The sequence below is a fragment of the Lactuca sativa genome, chromosome 5 (assembly GCF_002870075.4).
Source record: "Lactuca sativa cultivar Salinas chromosome 5, Lsat_Salinas_v11, whole genome shotgun sequence".
NCBI lineage: Eukaryota > Viridiplantae > Streptophyta > Magnoliopsida > Asterales > Asteraceae > Lactuca > Lactuca sativa.
The window spans coordinates 230,189,036-230,208,758 of record NC_056627.2 but is presented as its reverse complement, the minus strand read 5'-3'; the positions used below and the strand labels follow the sequence as shown (position 1 = coordinate 230,208,758).

The window sequence follows — 19,723 nt, the reverse complement described above, 5'->3', positions numbered from 1 at the left end:
TTTTTTCTCGGGGATAACCTTATATCATGGTCTGCTGACAACCTACATGATCTCGCTCCAGTACCGAAGCAGAATATTGTGCAGTCGCAAATGTAGTTGCCGAAACATGTTGGCTCCGTAACCTTCTTTGTGAACTTCATGTCCCACTCCTACGTGCTTCACTTGTTTATTGCGGCAACGTTTCTACGGTCTGCCTTTCTGGTAATCCCGTTCAACATTAACGTACCAAGCACATCGAACTTGACATTCATTTTGTTCGAGAAAAGGTAGCACTCTGACATGTTCATGTTCTTCATGTACCGTCTGCTTATCAGTACACTGATATCTTCACCAAAGGCCTTCCTCGTTAGTTGTTTCTAGATTTCAGATCTAATCTTCGCATCCCGCTACGACTACGGGGGAGTATTAACGATAGCTATCATATCAGATTAGGATTACAGTTGTATTTGAATGTATTTCGAATCAGTCTATCCTTATCCTTATCTGGTGGTAGGATAATTGCTGTATATATAATCGTTGATGATTAATGAGGAAGGCAGTCACATAGTTGTAGTCCGATACATGTCCCACAGTACACCACCCAATCGTTATACATTTTATACAAGAATCTACAAAAGAAAAACAAATCTTTCTAGTTCTATCATGTGAAATGTAAATCAGGTACATAATAGAAACCAATATTCTTCAACCTTAAAAGATATCTATTCGATTCTACAGTATAGTCTGTGTATACCAAGATATATATATCAATCACCTACACTTCCAACTCCTTTTTCTGTAAAAATAATAACTAATTCTAAATAAGCCCATTATATTGATCATAGGGTCGAACCGGGTTGCAGGGATACAGGTTCCCAAACGGGTTTGAACCGTGTTGTGGCATCATCATTTGTTGTTGCTGAGCCATGGCTGCCATCTGTACATTGTGTGGTGCAGCCATCATGGTCGAACCATAAAATGGGTCCGGTCCAGTCTGTGGTGCCATCATGGAACCTTGTGGGCCCCACGGGTTGTAACTTGCTGGGGTCTGGATCTGGTTTTGGTTGCTTCTTCTCATTGCATCATCGTACAGGCTGTCAAGTGTAAGTTTATCCAGCCCTCCACCCTAATTTTATCAAAACAGCGTAATTTAATTATATATATATATATATATATATATATATATATATATATATATATATATATATATATATATATATATATATATAAGTGTTTTAAAATATAAAGTCATGGATATTCATACCAGTTTGATTGAAGATGCAGTGGTTTCGTTAGTTACAAGGGCTAATTCCCATCCTGCACTTCCATTAAATGAAATTGGAGCACCACACCCTTGTTCATCAGCTGCAATACTATATATGATTAGTAATGAATATTTGGATATTTGTTTTTTGTTTTTTGGAATGTAAGAGGGTAAAATGGTCATTTAGTCTCGTTCAGATGGTTTATTCAGTCGAGTATCAAATTACTTACACATTGGAACAATAGCTAAAGCCATAGCATTCTTCTGGTCTAATTCAGAGACTTCTTGAAGAGTATCATTCAGACCCTACAAAAAAAAATCAAAAATAAAATATACTCCACTTTAATACCAATTATTAACCAAATTACCAGTAAATCCGGTGTTGCTTCAGCAACATGAGCTTCCACTTTAACTGGCTTTGGTTCAGGCTCAGGCTCCAGTAGTGGTTCTGCTGGCGGTGATGGCGGCAGTTTGGCCGGAACCTCCACCTCCACCTCCGCCTCTGCCACTTTTTTGTGTTCTATGGCGAGAATTCCTTTTGGTTTTCTGTCAACTGATGAAGCACGAGGAGCTTCTTTTACAAATTCTTCCATAGCTTGTGTGAATGATGATGGTGGCTTCACAATCATGAATAAAAAAATGGAAATTAAAAAAAAAAAAATTAAAAACTTGTTATACAAGAAGGTAAATCATACCTGTTCAATCTTAATAAACGTCTCACCACGTCCCATGTCAAGACTTTTACATATTTCATAAAACTCAGACAATCTCTCTGCCTGGAAACAAGGAAGGGTATTTCAGGAATTTACCAAAAAAAACTTGGAAATTGTTGTTTGTTTCTTGGATTTAGCCCTAAATATACCTGCTGGCCAGCCCTTCTATATATATCCAAAGCTTTAAGAGCATCATGTCTTTGCATCTCAAAAAACTGTTCACATAAACTCCACCAATTTAGATATTTAATTATTCAGAAAATGAAGTTTGAAATTTTATACCCAAAATTAACACCTTACTTTATCAACCAAATTAAGTGAACCTTCATTAATTGCCTTGTACACTTTGACACTTTCGGAAGCCACCTGATCAAGTAAATAAAATATGGTCAGACTCCTGAGTCAGGACATGACAGATCAGGTTGTACTGTGTTTGTGTGCATTGTACAAAAGACATGAATACCCTTCTCATGATAGATGTTACTAACCATAGAAAGTGCCAAACGAATCACAAAGTTATCAACTGCTGCTCCTTGTGGCTGCATAGAAGAAAATGATTTTCACCAGGGTTAAATGAAATAAATAGCAAAATATAATTTCAATTCATTTAGTCCAAAAAAAGACAAGTATAGATGATACCTGACAACCTAACACACGGTATAGAAGTTGTTGCAAAGCTGGTAATTGTTGAAGCAACTCTGGAGTATCTAAATCTCTTGTTCTCTGGATCAAAATTCGTAAGCAAGAGTTATTTAACTTTTATAAAAATTGGTGTTTAATCAAATGATAACTTGATAAATTATTATCTTACAAGACGTTCTGTTTCAACATCATACTTTAAGACACGGAAACACTCCAGTCTCTCCTCCAAAAACAAAGCATAAGTCCGAACCCAGGAAGAATAATCCCATGCTGGTCAAAAAGTCAACATAAATTCCATTAAACATTAATTGATCAGTTCTATTATATATACAGCTTAGTTAAGGTAAGGTACCATTTGGACTAGAATCATCTTTGAAGTGAGATAAGTTGAGCAAATGGTTACTAGTTCTTCCATAGTTAAGAAGCTCTTCTTGAAATGTGGGGTCTACCTCCCTTAAGGCTCGGTGAATAATAATTAGAGTTTTCAAAGCAACCTGAAAAAAGATGAAGCTTTCTATGAGAAATGTTAGTTAAACTAAAGAGATTCAATAATAGGGTAGGGAATAGGGATACATACTGCCCAATTGTGTGTCTTTGACAATCTTCTTGCAAGAGCATGGATGCAATATGCAACATCAGCTCTAGGTCTTGTAGCAGAGATGGCTGCAAATATAGCTGCAATAATGGATCCAGGATTAGGGAAATATCAGGTCTCCCTTCTGTTAATAGACCACAAAGAGAGAGTTTTATAGAAACAAAGTTAACACACCTCGCATGTGTTTCTCTTTTGCAGGGTGCTCAACATGATTAGTGGCCTTAACAATATTTACATCCAATTCCTACAGAATTGAAACAAACAGGGGATATTAAAGTAACAATCATACATAAAAACATTCAAAATGTTTCATTACCTTATAATCACTATTGACTTTGGCCAAATTGAGAGTGGTGCTGTCCTTAATGGCTCCAAGAGCTTTTCTCAAACTCGTTTGAGATCCCCCACCCGACATCTAAATCAATCTGCATTATGTCGCAGTTCCATTAAAGTAGGAACAGAACAATCCGAGTGATACTCATCAGTAAAACCTATTGTTTCCTTGAATTTTAACATCTAGATGCTCACTCAAGTGGAGATTATAAATGATCGAAATCGAAATCAAACATAGATAGTTTCCATACGGATGTAAGAAACATAGATATTAATACGAAATAAAATAAAATTCTACTTATACATCGAAATTGCATATTTAAAAGGATTCAATTTCAAGTAAAATCTCAAACCTAGGTCATGCACAAGATAAAAAGTGGAAAAAAAGTTGCGAACACAGTATCATGACACAAACGGAGAGAATAAGGAGCATATAAAAGGATTTGCTGGTATCAGCTTGAAGAAACAGAACTAGAGTTCAAATTTCAATTCAAAGTCAAAGAGTAAACTGAAAATCCAGTGACTAGCCTCATGATTCTAACACTCTTTACTGAATCCACAGAATTACAGAACAAACAAAAATCAACGATGAGCTCCATTGTTAAAGCTCAAGGACTGAGATGGATCAAAAGGAAGAAATGGACTGACCTGAATCGTGAGAGAGAGAGAGAGAGAGAGAGTCGGAGAGGGGTCTGTCGTATTTGTGTGTCCGCACCGAGTAAAAGTCTTTACACAGAAAAACTCATAGTTGCTGGCCGTCGGCGTCATATATACATATGTAATTCTGTATGTATAATATTAATTGTATTTCTTTTTGTTCATGACCTCATGTGGTAAAAGTTGATCCATTTTTTTATGGGATAATGATTTGAAAGGGTAACGAACTTTCGACTTTTGTCAAATTTAGTCACTAAATTTTTTTTCGTTGTCTATTTGCCACTAAACTATTGAAACTGTTCACATTTTACCCTTATGACCGGCTGTTGCCGGTCATAAGGGTAAAATGTGAACAGTTTCAATAGTTTAGTGGCAAATAGATAATGAAAAAAAGTTTAGTGACTAAATGTGAACAAAATCGAAAGTTCATTTCCCTCTACAAAGTTCAATGACTAAATGTGAACAAACTTCCTATTGTATTATGTTTTAGCAAAATTATTTATTTTTGTTTAATTGTAGCAACATTATTTGTTGATGAAGAAATCTATGAAATAAAAAAACAAAATGTAACATCCGGATTTCCAGGTATCATCATTTAAGTATTTTTCTTTTGAGTTAAGAAGAGAGACTCGACGAGTTGACGCCTCAACTCGTCGAGTAAGGTCGCGACTGATGACTCAGATTAATGAATGGACTCGACGAGTCGGTGAGGTGACTCGACGAGTCCGCGCTGTTGGCAGAAACCCTAAATCTTTGTGCCCGAGCCATATTTAAAGGCACTTATGGCCTTCAATTGCGACTACCATTTCCATAAGTGAGAACCCTAGCGAGCTTGAGTGTGTAGAGTGAGAGGAAGAGCTATTTCAACGTAAATGTAATAAAACTTAAAATGTACTTTTAAAATAGGGAAATCGAGTAACCTAAACATTTTTTTGGAATTTTTTTTAATATAATTTTTTTTCCCACAAAATAACCATATATTCCAGAATGGGTAATTTCATTGGTCGGATGTAGTGAAGGACTACTACGATTGTGAGATCTTGTATCACCCAGGCATGGCTAATGTGGTGGCCGATGCCTTGAGCCGGAGGGTCGTGAGTACCCCGATGCGAGATGTATGAATGAGGATGACAATGATGACTCCAGTTTTAGAGATCATCAATGAAGCACACAGAGGCCATAAAAGAAGAAAACAGTAAGAGTGAGCGGGTGATCAGTCAGGTTTCGGCATTCGATATGGACAGTAAAGGGTTTTTGACTCTCCATTGGCGAGTATGGGTGCCGTATATGAGTGGGGCCCGACAAATTTTGATGGAGGAAACCCACATGTCGAGGTTTTCTATCTACCCGGGGGCCACAAAGATGTATCTTGATCTGAAGCATAATTATTGGTGGTCATATATGAAGAGAGATGTGTCATGGTTTGTGGAGAGATGTTTGACTTATCGAAAGGTCAAGGCGGAGCACCAACGCCCTCATGGCAAATTGTAGCCTCTGGAGGTTCCCCTATGGAAGTGGGAATATATTACTATGGGTTTGATTACTAAGTTACTGAGGACTGCGAGGGACGTTGACATTATTTGGGTGATAATGGATCGTTTGACGAAGAGTGCTAACTTCTTAGCTATAAGTAACAACCCTTCTACAGAGAAGTTGGCCGAGATTTATGTTTGTGAGATGGTGGCTCGACATGAGGTGCCGACATCTATTGTGTCTGACCGAGATGTGCATTTTACTTCCAGATTTTGGAAGATGTTCCATGAGGAGTTAGGTACTCGACTACATTTTAGCACCGCATACCATCTGCAAACGGATGGGAAGAGCGAGCGGACGATTCCGACGCTCGAGGATATGCTGCGTGCGTTATTGATTTTAGTGAGAGTTGGGACTCCTATCTTCCTTTGGCTGAGTTCTCTTATAATAACAACCATCATGCCAGTATCGGTATGCCCCCGTTCGAGCTCCTTTATGGTCGGAGGTGCCGAACTCCTATTTGCTGGGGTGAAGTAGGGTAGAGGGTCATGAGGAGCACGAAAGTCGTGCTCAAGACGACATAGCTTATACAACAAGTTCGGCAAAGGCTTTTGACTGTGCAGAGCCGTCAAAAGAGTTATGCAGATTGGAGGCGCTCTAAGTTAGAGTTTCAGGTGAGGGATTTTGTACTCCTGAAGGTGTTACCTTGGAAGGTGTTATCTGCTTCAGGAAGTGTGGCAAGCTGGGTCCCAGATTTATTGGTCCTTTTCGAGTGTTGGCCCGTGTGGGCAAGGTAGCTTACCAGTTGGAGCTACCGGAGGAGTTAAGTTAGATCCATGATACCTTCCATGTATCCTAGTTGAGGAAATGTATAGACGATGAGGCAGGTGGGGTTCCCTTAGAGGACATTCAGGTCGATGATCGCCTGAATTATGTAGAGAAGCCTGTGGCCATCTTGGTCAAAGTTCAATGGCAGCAACATAGAGGGTCATAGTGGACATAGGAATCGGAGTCCGAGATGCTTGAGCAATATCCTAAGCCGTTTCCGGAGGAGGACTTCGAGGGCTAAGTCTGATTCTAGTGGGGGAGAATTGTAACATCCTAAAATGAGGTACAATTATCATTCTTGAATCTTTCCTTTTTAAGTCAAAATCAGTCCCTTAATATGATAAGTTGGCAAGTCAGTACGCAGGGCATACACATGAGTACGCGCAACGTACTCATGCACCATGCAGATCGCGGAGGTCACCTAATACGTTGGGCGTACTAGTCTCAGATGCAAAACCCTAATATTTCTTTGGTCCCTATATAAAGAACATTATGGTCTCATTTCTAGTCATCCTTATCAGCCTCCAACCCTCTGTAAACCCTAATTTCGTGTGTGTAGCTTAAGTGTGTGTTTTTTCAAGTTTTGAGTGGTTTTTGACTCTTGTAGAAGAAGAAGGTTATAGAAGAAGAAGAAGAAGAAGAAGGTGTCATCCAACTTAGAGATCCAGAAACTCCCTGCCTTTATGCATCATTTTAAGGTATAAAGCTTATACCTTGGCTAGTGTTCTTCTAGATCTCTTTAGTTTAAGATTCATGAGTTTAAGTCCCCAAGTTTGGACCTTTTGAGTATTGAGACTCTCCGTAGAGTTTAAGCTTTCCTTTCATGTATCTTAAGGCACATAGGTTGATAAAAATGCTTGCTTAATCTTTCTTTTGACCTTATACACAAGTAAAGTACTTTAAAATGTGTGAAATGGTGTTTTAGTCTCTCTTAGCCATGCAAAGGCTGAAAGACCACGAATTTATGGATTAAGAGGTCATAAATTAGTTAGATCTATAGATGAAATGGTTGTCTTAATGGATTAAGACCCCAAAAGTGAGGAAATGGAAGTCTGTGGAGTACGTCATGCGTACTAACAACTACGCACAATGTAGCCTGGTGGATCCCTGTCGAGTGCTTAATCTGATAGTACACCGAACGTTAGGGGTTGTACGCCCAACATACTTGTTGGGTGTTGACTGTGACATCCCCAAAATCTCGGCCAGAAAAGACCGGTTTCATTCATGCTTTTTAAACATTTTCAGAGTAAATCCTTTTGATTTTAAAAGAGGTGCGGAATTTGTTCCAAAAAACAAAACATGATAAAATAGATTTTTATCAAAACATTTCATAAAGAAATATAATTTCATTTCATAATAAAAAATCGGGATGTCATGTTCTGATACATACCATAAAGCATAAACGATAACATTACAAGACATTCAACAAATAAATACATATACATACTTGTAAACAAAACAACTTGATGATTCATCCATCTTATGCTCTTGCGCCACTTCCTGTAATACAAATAAACTGAGTGGGTCAGGCTTGGGGCCCTGCTAGTGTTCCACAGGACTGTCTAGAAAGAGTCCGTGGTCGTCATCCATACTCTGCTGAATCACTAGAATAACACCAACAATGAGGCCTCTCATCAGTTTATTTCATTGCACACCAACTGTCTACCCATGTTCTACCCAACATATTAGTAGATAAAAATATACATGTTTATACATAATAAAAAAATCTATATAGCATGCTCTTTCAATATTCCATCCAAATAGCAAGTAATACGTAACCACATAACAAGAAATTTCAAGGAGAGTCATATAAGTCTATGTGTTAGAAGATAATAATAATACCCTCACACAACCCATATTCTTAAATACATTCAACGATTACTTGTATAATATCGTGTATTGGAAGGGACTATACACTCACTTGATCAGAAGATGATCGGACAACACTACGATTTGTAGAAGTAGTGTTTCTTCGGTAGATCTGGAAGATCTTCACAAAAACCGGGCTCCTTGCGGGCAGGGCTTCGGCTCGGGAATCTCACTTCTCTGGATCCTCGGGGGCTTCGGAACTTGCTTCGGGGCTCGGGAATGATACCGGGGCTTCGGGATATAATTGACACGCAAAATGATGCAAAAACTTAGAGAGAAAGGAAGAAAATGGCAAAAGAATTGGCTGCCCTCGCATGCCCTTTTATAGGGGCTGAGCTTTGGGGTTACGCTGGGCGTAACTTCGGAGTACGCTGGGCGTACGCGACCCAAAAACGTCACTACTTACGTCTTCGGAGTACTCGAGTGCGAGGCTGGTCATGCTTCGCTGTACGCTGGGCGTACAGCCTTACGCTGGGCGTAACCCGGATAAGTCCGGTGACTCCTCTCCGGATAATATCGGGTTTAATAATTAAATTTATATTTTAATTATTTAATAAACTTCAAAAATTCATATCTTCTTTATACGAACTCCGTTTTCGACGTTCTTTATATTCACGAGAAGGTGAGACTACGCTCTACAACTTTTGTTTAGACTCCGTCGGCTAATTTTGACTTTTATTTTTATTATTTATTTTTAGTAGGCCTGGACAAGAAACTCCATCATAAATTCATAACTTCTTCATCAGATGTCCGTTCTCGTCTGTCTTTTTATTGTTGGACTATTATCAACGAGATCTTCGATTCTCGTTTAGATTGTTTCGGCTAAAAACCGCTTGATCTCAAATCGAGTATTCGGGCTACATACTACTAAGTCGAAACTTCGGAAAATCATAACTTCCTCATACGAAGTCAGATTTGGGCATTCTTTTTATGCACGCTCTCGGTTCAACATTATCTACGTCTTTTGTGTTGATCACTAAGGCCAAATATCACTCATTCGTAAATTTACTATTTACGTCACGCTGTGCCACACCGGTTTTGTCGAGAAACTTCGACAGGTCATAACTTCTTTGTTATAACTCGGATTTCAACATTCTTTATATTTTTGGAAACCTCGTCTCAACTACTACAACATTAACCATTAGATATCGGCTTATCTCACACTTTAATTTTGATGCTTATTTTATTCTTTATTCTTAATTAAATTAAGACACACAATTAAGCACAAAACACATAATACTCAAATAATACACTTCTATTATTTCACAACGGGTTACAAAGGTTAACCTAGACTATTACATCGCTATTAATGACAAGCCCAGAAACATGGGGGTTACAATTCTCTCCAACTTAGAATGATTCCGTCCCCGGAATCATACATCAACAAACAAATGCGGGTAGCGACTCATCATATCACTCTCCGCCTCCCAGGTGAGATTTGGCCCATTCGTGTGTTTCCATCGGACAAGCACTAACTCGATCATCTTGCGCCGCAACTTCTTAGTCTCTCGGTCAACGATTGCCTCTGGTTCTTCAATCAAACTTTTGTTCTCATCGATTCTCAACTCCGAAAGTGGAATCATGTCGAGAACTTCTCCCGTGAATTTCCCCAAATAACACACATGGAAAGTGTTATGAATTCCATTTAGTTCTTCTGGTAGTTCGAGCTTGTAAGCTTGGTTCCCAATCCTCTGAAGAACTTTAAACGGTCCAATAAACCTTGGACTTAACTTTCCCCTTTTACCAAATCTTATAAGTCCCTTCCACGGCGAGACTTTAAGTAAGACCGAATCCCCAACTTCAAAAGTTATCGGCCGTCTTTTCTTGTCAGCATAGCTCTTTTGACGATCCTGAGCAGCTAACATTCTTTCCCTAATTATCTTCAACTTTTCAGCAGTTTGATGGACTATCTCCGGTCCCATAAACTGCTTTTCCCCAGCCTCAAGCCAACAAGACGGCATACGACACTTCCATCCGTACAAAGCTTGATAAGGTGCCATCTTAATGCTCAAGTGGAAACTATTATTGTAGGGAAATTCTACCAAAGGTATATGTTCATCCCAATTACCTTGGAATTCCAGGGTACATGCTCTCAGCATATCTTCCAATGTTTGTATTGTTCTTTCGCTCTGACCATCAGTCTGTGGATGGTAAGCTGTACTTAAACACAACTTGGTACCCAATTCCTCTTGTAGACTTTTCCAAAATCGTGAGGTGAAACGGCTGTCACAATCTGACACAATCGTTAACAGAACACCGTGAAGCCTCACAATTTCCTTCACGTAAGAATTCTCAAGCTTTTCCATAGACCATTTTTCCTTGGCTGCTATGAAATGCGTACTCTTAGTGAATCGATCAACGACCACCCAAATCATGTCGTGACCATTCTTCGTTTTGGGTAGTTTAGTGACAAAATCCATAACAATGTTTTCCCATTTACCCATAGGCACATGTAAAGGTTCTAAACTCCCGTATGGTTTCTGATGTTGTGCCTTGACTCTCGCACATGTCACACACTCCGCCACATACTTCGCAATGTCGAGCTTCATCGTCAGCCACCAATAATAGGGTTTCAGGTCCCTATACATCTTTGTGCTACTAGGATGAATGGAGTACATGGTTTTGTGAGCTTCTTCCATCAGGACATCTCTTATTCCTCCCGACTTAGGTACCCAAACCCGATCTTGGAATACCTTCAGTTCATGACCGTTAGCATCGAACACCAATGTTTTACCCAAACGTTCCTCTTTTCGGTCATTCTTTTCAGAAGCTTCCCTTTGAGATTTCTTTATACTTTCCAAAATAGTCGAGACAACTTCTATTCTCAAGGCTCTTGGCCTCTTTCTTTCAAGATTGATTTTCCGACTGAGAGCATCAGCAACAACATTAGCTTTACTGGGATGGTAAAGTATCTCACAGTCATAGTCTTTAAGTAATTCTAGCCAGCATCGTTGCCTCATATTCAATTCCTTCCGACTAAGAGATATTGGAGACTCTTATGATCAGTGAAAAGTTTGCACTTCGTGCCATAGAGGTAATGCCTCCATATTTTTAGAGCGAAAACTACCGCTGCCAACTCCAGATCGTGAGTCGGGGAGTTCTTTTCATGCTCTTTTAGGTGTCGAGATGCATACGTGATCACCTTATCTCTTTGGGTCAAAACACAACCCAATCCAACCCCAGACGCATCGCTATAAACAGCGAAGTCTTCAACTCCATCGGGTAGAGATAAAATCGGTGCCTCGCATAACTTCTTCTTTAGCTTCTTGAATGCTTCTTTATGCTTATCACTCCAAGCATAAGTAGCTCCCTTGTGGGTCAAAGCTGTTAACGGACTAGCGATCGAAGAAAAGCCTTGGATAAACCTTCGTTAATATCCGGCTAATCCCAAAAAGCTTCTGATCTCCGTGGGACTCTTCAGTTGCTCCCACTATGTCACAGCTTCAATCTTCGCCGGATCAACCATTATATCTTCTTGGTTGACCACGTGACCCAAGAATTGGACTTCTCTAATCCAAAAATCACATTTGGAGAACTTAGCATACAACTTCTCCTTCTTCAAGACTTCTAACACTTCTCGTAAGTGTCTACCATGCTCCTCTTGACTTTTCGAGTAAATCATAATGTCATCTATGAACACTATCACAGATTTATCAAGGAACGGATTACAAACCCTGTTCATCAAATCCATGAATGCTGCTGGAGCATTGGTTAGTCCAAACGACATAACCAAAAACTCGTAGTGTCCATATCGCGTTTTAAATGCAGTCTTCTCTATATCCTGCTCTTTCACCTTTAGCTGATGATATCCTGACCTTAGGTCGATCTTTGAAAAATAACTTGAACCTTGTAGTTGATCGAATAGGTCATCAATCCTTGGCAACGGATACCTATTCTTTATTGTTGCCTTGTTCAGCTCTCTATAATCAATACACATTCTCATACTTCCATCCTTGTTCTTTACAAATAGCATCGGAGCTCCCCAGGGTGATGAACTAGGTCTAATGAAACCTTTTTCCAATAACTCCTGAAGTTGCATCATCAGCTCCTTCATCTCCGTCGGTGCTAGTCGGTAAGGTGCTTTTGCTATAGGCGTCGTCCCTGGTAACAGGTCGATACGGAATTCTACTTGCCGATCAGGCGGTAATCCAGGAAGATCTTCGGGAAATACTTCCAGATAATCACATACGACAGGAATGCTCCGCATCTCTTTTTTCTCCTTCTTTGCATCAATCACAAATGCCAAATATGATGTACATCCTTTGGCCAAAGACTTTCTGGCTTTCATTAGAGAAATGATCCCAGAACTTACTCTGTGTTTGTCCCCATACACCATAAATGACTCTTTCCCTGGCGGGTTTACCTTGAATATCTTTTTCTGCACAATATCTCAGCGTCATTGGCGCTAAGCCAATCCATTCCCAATACGATGTCGAAACCGTTAAGTTCTATAGGCAATAATTCCTCATGGAACTTATTCCCATTCAAGTCAATTAAGATGTTTTTCATACGATGGCTAACCGGTACAAACTTGTCACTATCAACTTCGACTAATAAAGCATTATCTAGTCTATCGTCAGGCAAAGCTAGTTTTCTACCAAATTCATGCGAAATAAAGGAGTAGTTGGCTCCAGAATCAAATAAAATTTGGGCAGGCAATTTGTTTACGAGAAAGGTACCTGAAGCGACATCAACTTCATATTTAGCAGCTTCCAGTGTCATCTGGAAGGCTCTCGCCTTCGGCTTTGGCGGAATGTTGGGTTTTGCTGCCTCCTTCTTCTTCGAACAATCCCTCGAGATATGTCCCTCCTCACCGAAACCATAGCAAACTTTCTTGGTGAGGGTGAATTTGTTAGCATAATGCCCTGGTTTTCCACATTTGAAGCATGTGACCACTTTCCCGTCACATTTCCCATGATACTTCTTCTTACACTTGTCGTACCATTTCGCCTCTACCTTTCCTCCACTTCCTCTCGAACTAGATTTCAAGAATTTACTTTCCTTGCTGGACCCTGAAGATCCATCGATTTTCCTCTTTTCACCAACCTCTGACCTTTCCAGACCCTTTTCCCTGATCTGGGTCTCAACATTTCTAGCAGCCCAGATGGTGGCTTTCAATGTGGTTGCTTTCTTAACCATTGGACCATAATCCGCTGGTAGTCCAAGGGCAAACTTGTTGACCTTAGAGAGTTCTGTTGGTACTAAATATGGGATAAGCTTCATCTTTTCTGTGAAACTAGGAGCATATTCAGTAACGCTCAATTTCCCCTTCTTCAAATTCTAAAACTCATTTTTGATTTCCAGAAGGTCCTGCTCAGATCAGTATTGCAGTTTTAGTTGTTCCACAAAGTCTTCCCAAGACATGTTGCTCGCTTCTCCCTTGGGCATAGAGTTGGCCAACAACTTCCACCAACTCAACACGCCATATTTTAGCAGAGGGATCACAAGAGCGGTCTTCTACCTGTTGCTATATTCGCAAATTTCAAACATTGTCTCCATTTCGGAGATCCAGTCCATAACTTGTACCGGCGTCGAGCTTCCTAATAGACATGGTGGGTTGGATGCCATGAAATCCTTGTACTTACACCCACGCCCATCATTTCCTCCATACTGGTTGTGTTTCTAACCACTGGTGGGTCGTCTTGACCAATGATCCCACTAAAGTTTCCTCCTTCAGACTGCCCTCCATTCTCCTCGGTCTCTTCCGCTTGAATTGATGGTTCTTCACGATTCTGCCTAAGCAGACATCTTGTTTCTTCCATCTGACGATCCAACATCGTTTGAATAATCATTTGTACACTAGCCATTGCTATTGGCTCAGGTGTTGCTGCTAAGACAGGTATTTGCTCAAAGACTGGTGGTTGATTCCTGTTTTCATTAGCATTTCCAACTCCACTTCTCGTTCTCACCATTTTTGATCTATACACCGAATAAGGTGAAATTAGATCCTCATTCATGATAAGTATTCAAATCATCATTATTACTCCGAAACGATTACATGTTAGTTCTAATACCGTAGACGTACGCTTAGAATCCAAAACACATAAGATTTCCAGATCCGGTCGGCAACCGACCATAGATCCGAACAATTAATATCATATATGGCAACATATAACATTTAGCACATAAAAGCATTTTAGGCAACTTTCCTAAAATAAACTAGTGCTCGTGTGTGACAACCCGAAATTTTTATTTGTATAAACTCCGCATTTAAGCACTTCAAAAATTAGCCAAATTCATTTCAAAACATTTTTGGCCGGATTTAATCCCGTTGGAATATTTTAAATAATATCCGTCAAGCGAACCAAAATAAGGAAGTATAAATTTAGAGTTGCCGTGTTTAACGTAAGTCGCGAAACTCCAAAAATTTTGAGTTTACGGGAGAAAACTCGGAGTTTACGACCGCAAACCCCCGAGAGTATAAATATGACACTTAGTCATTTTCTCTCATTTTTCCAACTTCCACCTCAAGAACACTCAAGAAATCCTCTCAAGTATCATATTCCTTTTCCGTCAAATCCACCAAAACGTAAGTGCTTCGATCCTAGAGTATATTAAGGTGTGTTATACTTCCATGTATCAAGAAATCACCGATGAAACACCAAGAACAAGGTGTTTACGGTCCAAGATGTTCTTGGACCGTAAACCCTAAAAAGGGTGCCAAAGTGTGACCTAGTTCATTCTAAGCCTTGAAAACTAGAATAGATCCTTTCCTTGATAAGTTTAGCACTTGAAAACACCAAAAATCCCTCAAGAACATGAGTTTACGGTTTGGGGAACTCCCAAAACCGTAAACACCTCCCAAAGGGTGTTTTGATGCCCTTAACACCTTGTATGGCTTGTATATGTGACTAGGACTTTGCATGCTTAGCCTAGATGCACCAAAACATGAAAGGAAGGGGAAAACATGAGTTTACGGCCGTAAACTCATGTGTTTACTGCCGTAAACTCCCCAAGGAGTGGTCCAAGAACCGTAAACTCCAAAGGGAGGTCATCTTGAGCCCCAATCACTTCCTAAGCCCTTAATTCGAGTCTAGCATAATTCCTTGAGTAGTTTAAAACCTTTGAGCACCCAATGGCACCATTACCATGAGTTTACGACCGTAAACTCATGGGGGTTATGGTCCAGAAACTGTAAACACCCCTAAGGGCCATCATTTGAAGAGTAAACTCCAATGTGAGTGCATACTCTCCTTATATGCAACCCTTGGTACACCTAACACTTGTAGCAAAGTGTTTTCATGTATTAGGGCATCCTTACTTGCTTAAATTAGTTATTAAATGACTAATTGGATACTTAAATGTATCACTACTTGTTAAATAGGATCCGAGTGTGTGTTCAAGTCCTCAATTGACACATAGCATCCTATATCGTCCGTCTATCCGGATCACCCACGTCAGGTGAGTTCATACCCCTGAATTAACCTTTTAAATGATTTTAACTGCTTTTATGGGGGCGGGGATACAATTTGAACTATACAGTTATTAGATCAATCACATGTGATTAATAACTATATAGCAAAATAGATTTTTGCATGTTAAACTACTTTATCCAGCTAAAGGTTTCCAAATCATGTTTTCGAGTCTCGTTAAAGTATGAATATCCTCTTTTAGATTATTAAAGATTTTCCAAAGGTTTTCAAAACTTGTTTTATAAAAGGACATCAAGTTATAAAATCTTATTCATAAGTTTTCCAAAGGTTTTTACCAAATTTTCTTTTATGCTTTTATATTATAAAATGCATTCTCGTTTATGTATAGTTATATAAGTAATGTTTAAAGGACTTAGGAAGGCCAGCTCGGCCTACCTCCTTTTCCTTGTTTGGATGTGGCTCTAGGGTATCGGTTATCCGTCCGAAGATCGTTTAAATATTATTTATATATCATGTATACATGTATGGTCATAAAAGATGTCTCAGCCAGTTCATCTCCTTTGGGTAGCAAAGGCATCCTTCCATTATTCATATTTCTAGAACACTAGTAACTACTATAGGAATAGTTAGGAGATTATGTTTACTCTCTCACTCTCACTCTCTCACTCTCACTCTCTCACTCTCACTCTCTCTCACTCTCTCTCTCTCTCTCTCTCTCTCTCTCTCTCTCTCTCTTTCTCTCTCTTTCTCTAGTATGATGAATTACTCAGGAGTCAGTTCATTCATGAGTCTATACTATTATTATAATACTTTAAATGGAATGTGACACACTATTTCCCGATACGATACTTCATAGCGCCATCGCCGTGTAACCAGAGTCTCCTGGAGGGAGAGCGGACATCATGTGTATAGATCTATACGGGACAGACACTCCTGCATCCTAACTGCTAGCTATAGTCCGAGCCGGTAAGGCCCATGGGTGACATAATGTTACTAACTCTACACGTGACCTGGAGGATCATCAAGGATTCGATCGTCAATCGGCATGGTTACTACGAGTTCACATTCACCCCTTTTATTCTCCTTTAGACTGAGCCAGGTGTATTGTTCATTCGATACCCTCCTAGAGTCTAGGTTTTACTTATTTTTAGACTTTGCTAGCCGTATTGTTCATTCGATACCCTCCTGGAGTCTAGGTTTTACTTATTTTTAGACTTTGCTAGGCGTATTGTTCATTCGATACCCTCCTGGAGTCTATGTTTTATTCTATTTTAGACTGAGCCAGGCGTATTGTTCATTCGATACCCTCTTGGAGTCTATGTATTATTCTCCTTTAGACTGGGCCAGGCGTATTGTTCATTCGATACCCTCCTGGAGTCTATGTATTATTCTCCTTTAGATTGGGCCAGGCGTATTGTCCATTCGATACTTTCCTGGAGTCTATGTATTATTCTCCTTTAGACTGGGCCAGGCATATTGTTCATTCGATACCCTCCTGGAGTCTATGTATTATTCTCCTTTAGACTGGGCCAGGCGTATTGTCCATTCGATACTTTCCTGGAGTCTATGTATTTATTTACCTTTTTAGACTTTGCAAGGCGTCCCGCTTGAAGTCTATGATTTATTTACCTTTAAGCTTTGCGAGGCGTCTTGCCTGGAGTCTAGGTTTTATTTACCTTTAGCCAGTAGTGTTTCTGTTAAGGTAAAATATTATTTTTCCCTATTATTTTTACTTGTGACTTTTCTCACAATTCCTTTAAAGTAAAAACTATATTTTGATAATGATAGTACTTTTGGGGAAATTACTCCTTAAAGATAACACCGTCGGGTCTTGGTAGAAGACTGCTTTTAATAGAGATACTCCTTTGTTTAAACACAAAACAATTGGGTATTGGTAGAAGACTACTTTTATTTAGAAAATATAGGATTTTATGGAAAGAATTCTAATACTCTGTAGATTCTAAACTACCATCTTTCATGAGGTTATTTTGAATAAAAATATGCATTTATACTAATGTCATTAAATACTTATGAATTCACCAGCATTATAAAAATGCTGATACTCACTTTCAAAATAACTTGTATTCTCATGTCATCGATAGACAGGTACATCCCGGGAGCTTTTGCGAAGTCATCCTAGAACCAAGCTGCATCTATATTATGTTCTGTATTTACTTTGATGTTGCTATGAAATGTAACCTATGTAAAATTATTACTATTAATGCAATGGTTGTTGTACTTTGATTACTATATTGCATATGTTGTGATACTTGACATGACATCCTCCACTCCAGAACGTATTCCGCCGTTCTCGATTTTGGGGTGTGACAGATTGGTATCATAGCATTGTTTATAGTGAGCTCAGTATATCAAATCATAAAAGATATACAGCCTATAAATACATTGGGATAAAACACTCTGACCAAGAATTATACTTTAAAATATAACCATATTTTACAAAAGTATAAGAACATCCAGAATCTAAACACCCGAACAAAGTATCACAAGAAGAACAAGAATAAAAGTCTTTGGATGTTGACCATTACTGTCAAACCTGGTCAGTTATGTAATCGTAAGCTGGAATAAATATAACCTGATCAACTATATTTATTCGAGATGTGATGAACGTGTGCTTGGGAGTGATGGTGGTGTTACAACAGGTCTGAAACTTACCAAATAGGAATACTAGAGCCAAACATAAAGCTTAAAATACTATAGGAGTATTTTATGATACTAAAAGATTTACACTAAACCCAAAATCGTATTTAGAGGATAAGAACCAAACCTGTAATTAAAATACCATAGGGGTACTTTAGGAACCATAAATAACCTTGTGTGAAAACTAAAAAGATCCTTATTGATATACCTACGTTTACAGAGTGTATACTCCCACGGTTATATATAACGAGGATCTCATAGGCTAAGAATGTGTGGTTTCTATCTAATTCCTTTTCCTTGTTTGGATGTGGATATAGAGTAGTATCACATATTCGAAGGCCTATCAGATCTAAGTTATATATGATTTGTATACACCGTGGAATTGTAGCAGGACTCGATATGGATCACCCAGTGAAATGTTTTAATAATCTCTTAGGCTTCTTTAGACATTTCCATTCTCGCGTGAAACCCTTTAGAAAACGTTATCCACTTCAGTGATCGGCAGGAGAGTCGATTCAGACCCAAAAGAGGTTCATTGAGAAGGTTTCCAATTTGGAAATAAATGAACAGGGTTGAGACTACTGAAGCCCCCATGTGTCTATACCTTTTAGGGACATTGGTGGGGAATTCGCCTGGATATCTGAGATTCCAGTCATCCATCATTAAGTAGTGATGCCACTCAGAGTCAGGATCAGAAGTAAAGTAGTGATGCCACTCAGAGTCAGGATCAAAAGTAAGGCGGAGTAGAGATTTAGTATGTCTACAAGAGAAGAGAACCCTAGGTAAATACCTGAAGAAAACCAATGCCTATTCCAGTCAAGGATAAGAAGTGGACAGAGGGAGCCAATGCATGGAAACCGAGAAGTGTCTTTTCTTCCTTATCGTCACGCTAATAAATCCATAAAATAATACAATTTAGTGAGTTAGTGGTTACGATACTCACACTATGTGATAGGCAAACCGTTTTTCCCGTCGCCGTTAGTACGAATAGATCGGATCTCAAAACCTCGATTGAGAGTGTTTAGCCATAAGTTTTCATGAGCCTTTTCTTCTGTGGTTTTCGTTCCGAACTTCTCTCAGATCCTTTCAAAACCGGAGAGCGAACCTCTCTAGTTTAAAGATAACTTAATAGGAACGACACCCATTTTATGGCTTTCCGATGCACTTACTCCTACCTTGTTACCCAGATTGCATCATAGGGATGTAGGTCGGCGCTCAGATAACCATAATCCAAGGCGCAGAAAAATTTATGCCTATAATAGTAAGGATAGATAAGTCTAGAGTTAACCATCGTCTCTCATCAACTTGTGTTCCTTTTCGTGTAGGAAAAACCGTGCCT

At 39.2% G+C, this 19,723-nt stretch overlaps 1 protein-coding gene across 2 annotated transcripts; it reads right to left on the bottom strand.

Annotated features, from left to right (window-relative positions):
• Positions 1-609: 609 nt before the first annotated feature.
• On the bottom strand, positions 610-4,300 carry LOC111881854 (putative clathrin assembly protein At5g35200). 2 transcript variants are annotated; one of them, XM_023878243.2, is made up of 15 exons: positions 4,175-4,300; positions 3,510-3,618; positions 3,368-3,437; positions 3,176-3,273; positions 2,951-3,092; positions 2,768-2,868; positions 2,596-2,679; positions 2,445-2,495; positions 2,257-2,322; positions 2,106-2,171; positions 1,939-2,019; positions 1,612-1,860; positions 1,474-1,549; positions 1,244-1,344; positions 610-1,105 (listed from the first exon to the last, which is right to left on the bottom strand). In XM_023878243.2, the coding sequence occupies exons 2-15, from the start codon at positions 3,606-3,608 to the stop codon at positions 797-799; spliced, it is 1,593 nt and encodes a 530-aa protein (XP_023734011.1). In that variant the 5' UTR covers positions 3,609-3,618; positions 4,175-4,300; the 3' UTR covers positions 610-796. The 2 variants fall into 2 exon arrangements, with proteins under 2 accessions (XP_023734011.1, XP_023734012.3); XM_023878244.3 differs by having other exon boundaries at positions 3,510-3,608; positions 4,175-4,278.
• Between the last annotated feature and the right edge of the window lie 15,423 nt (positions 4,301-19,723).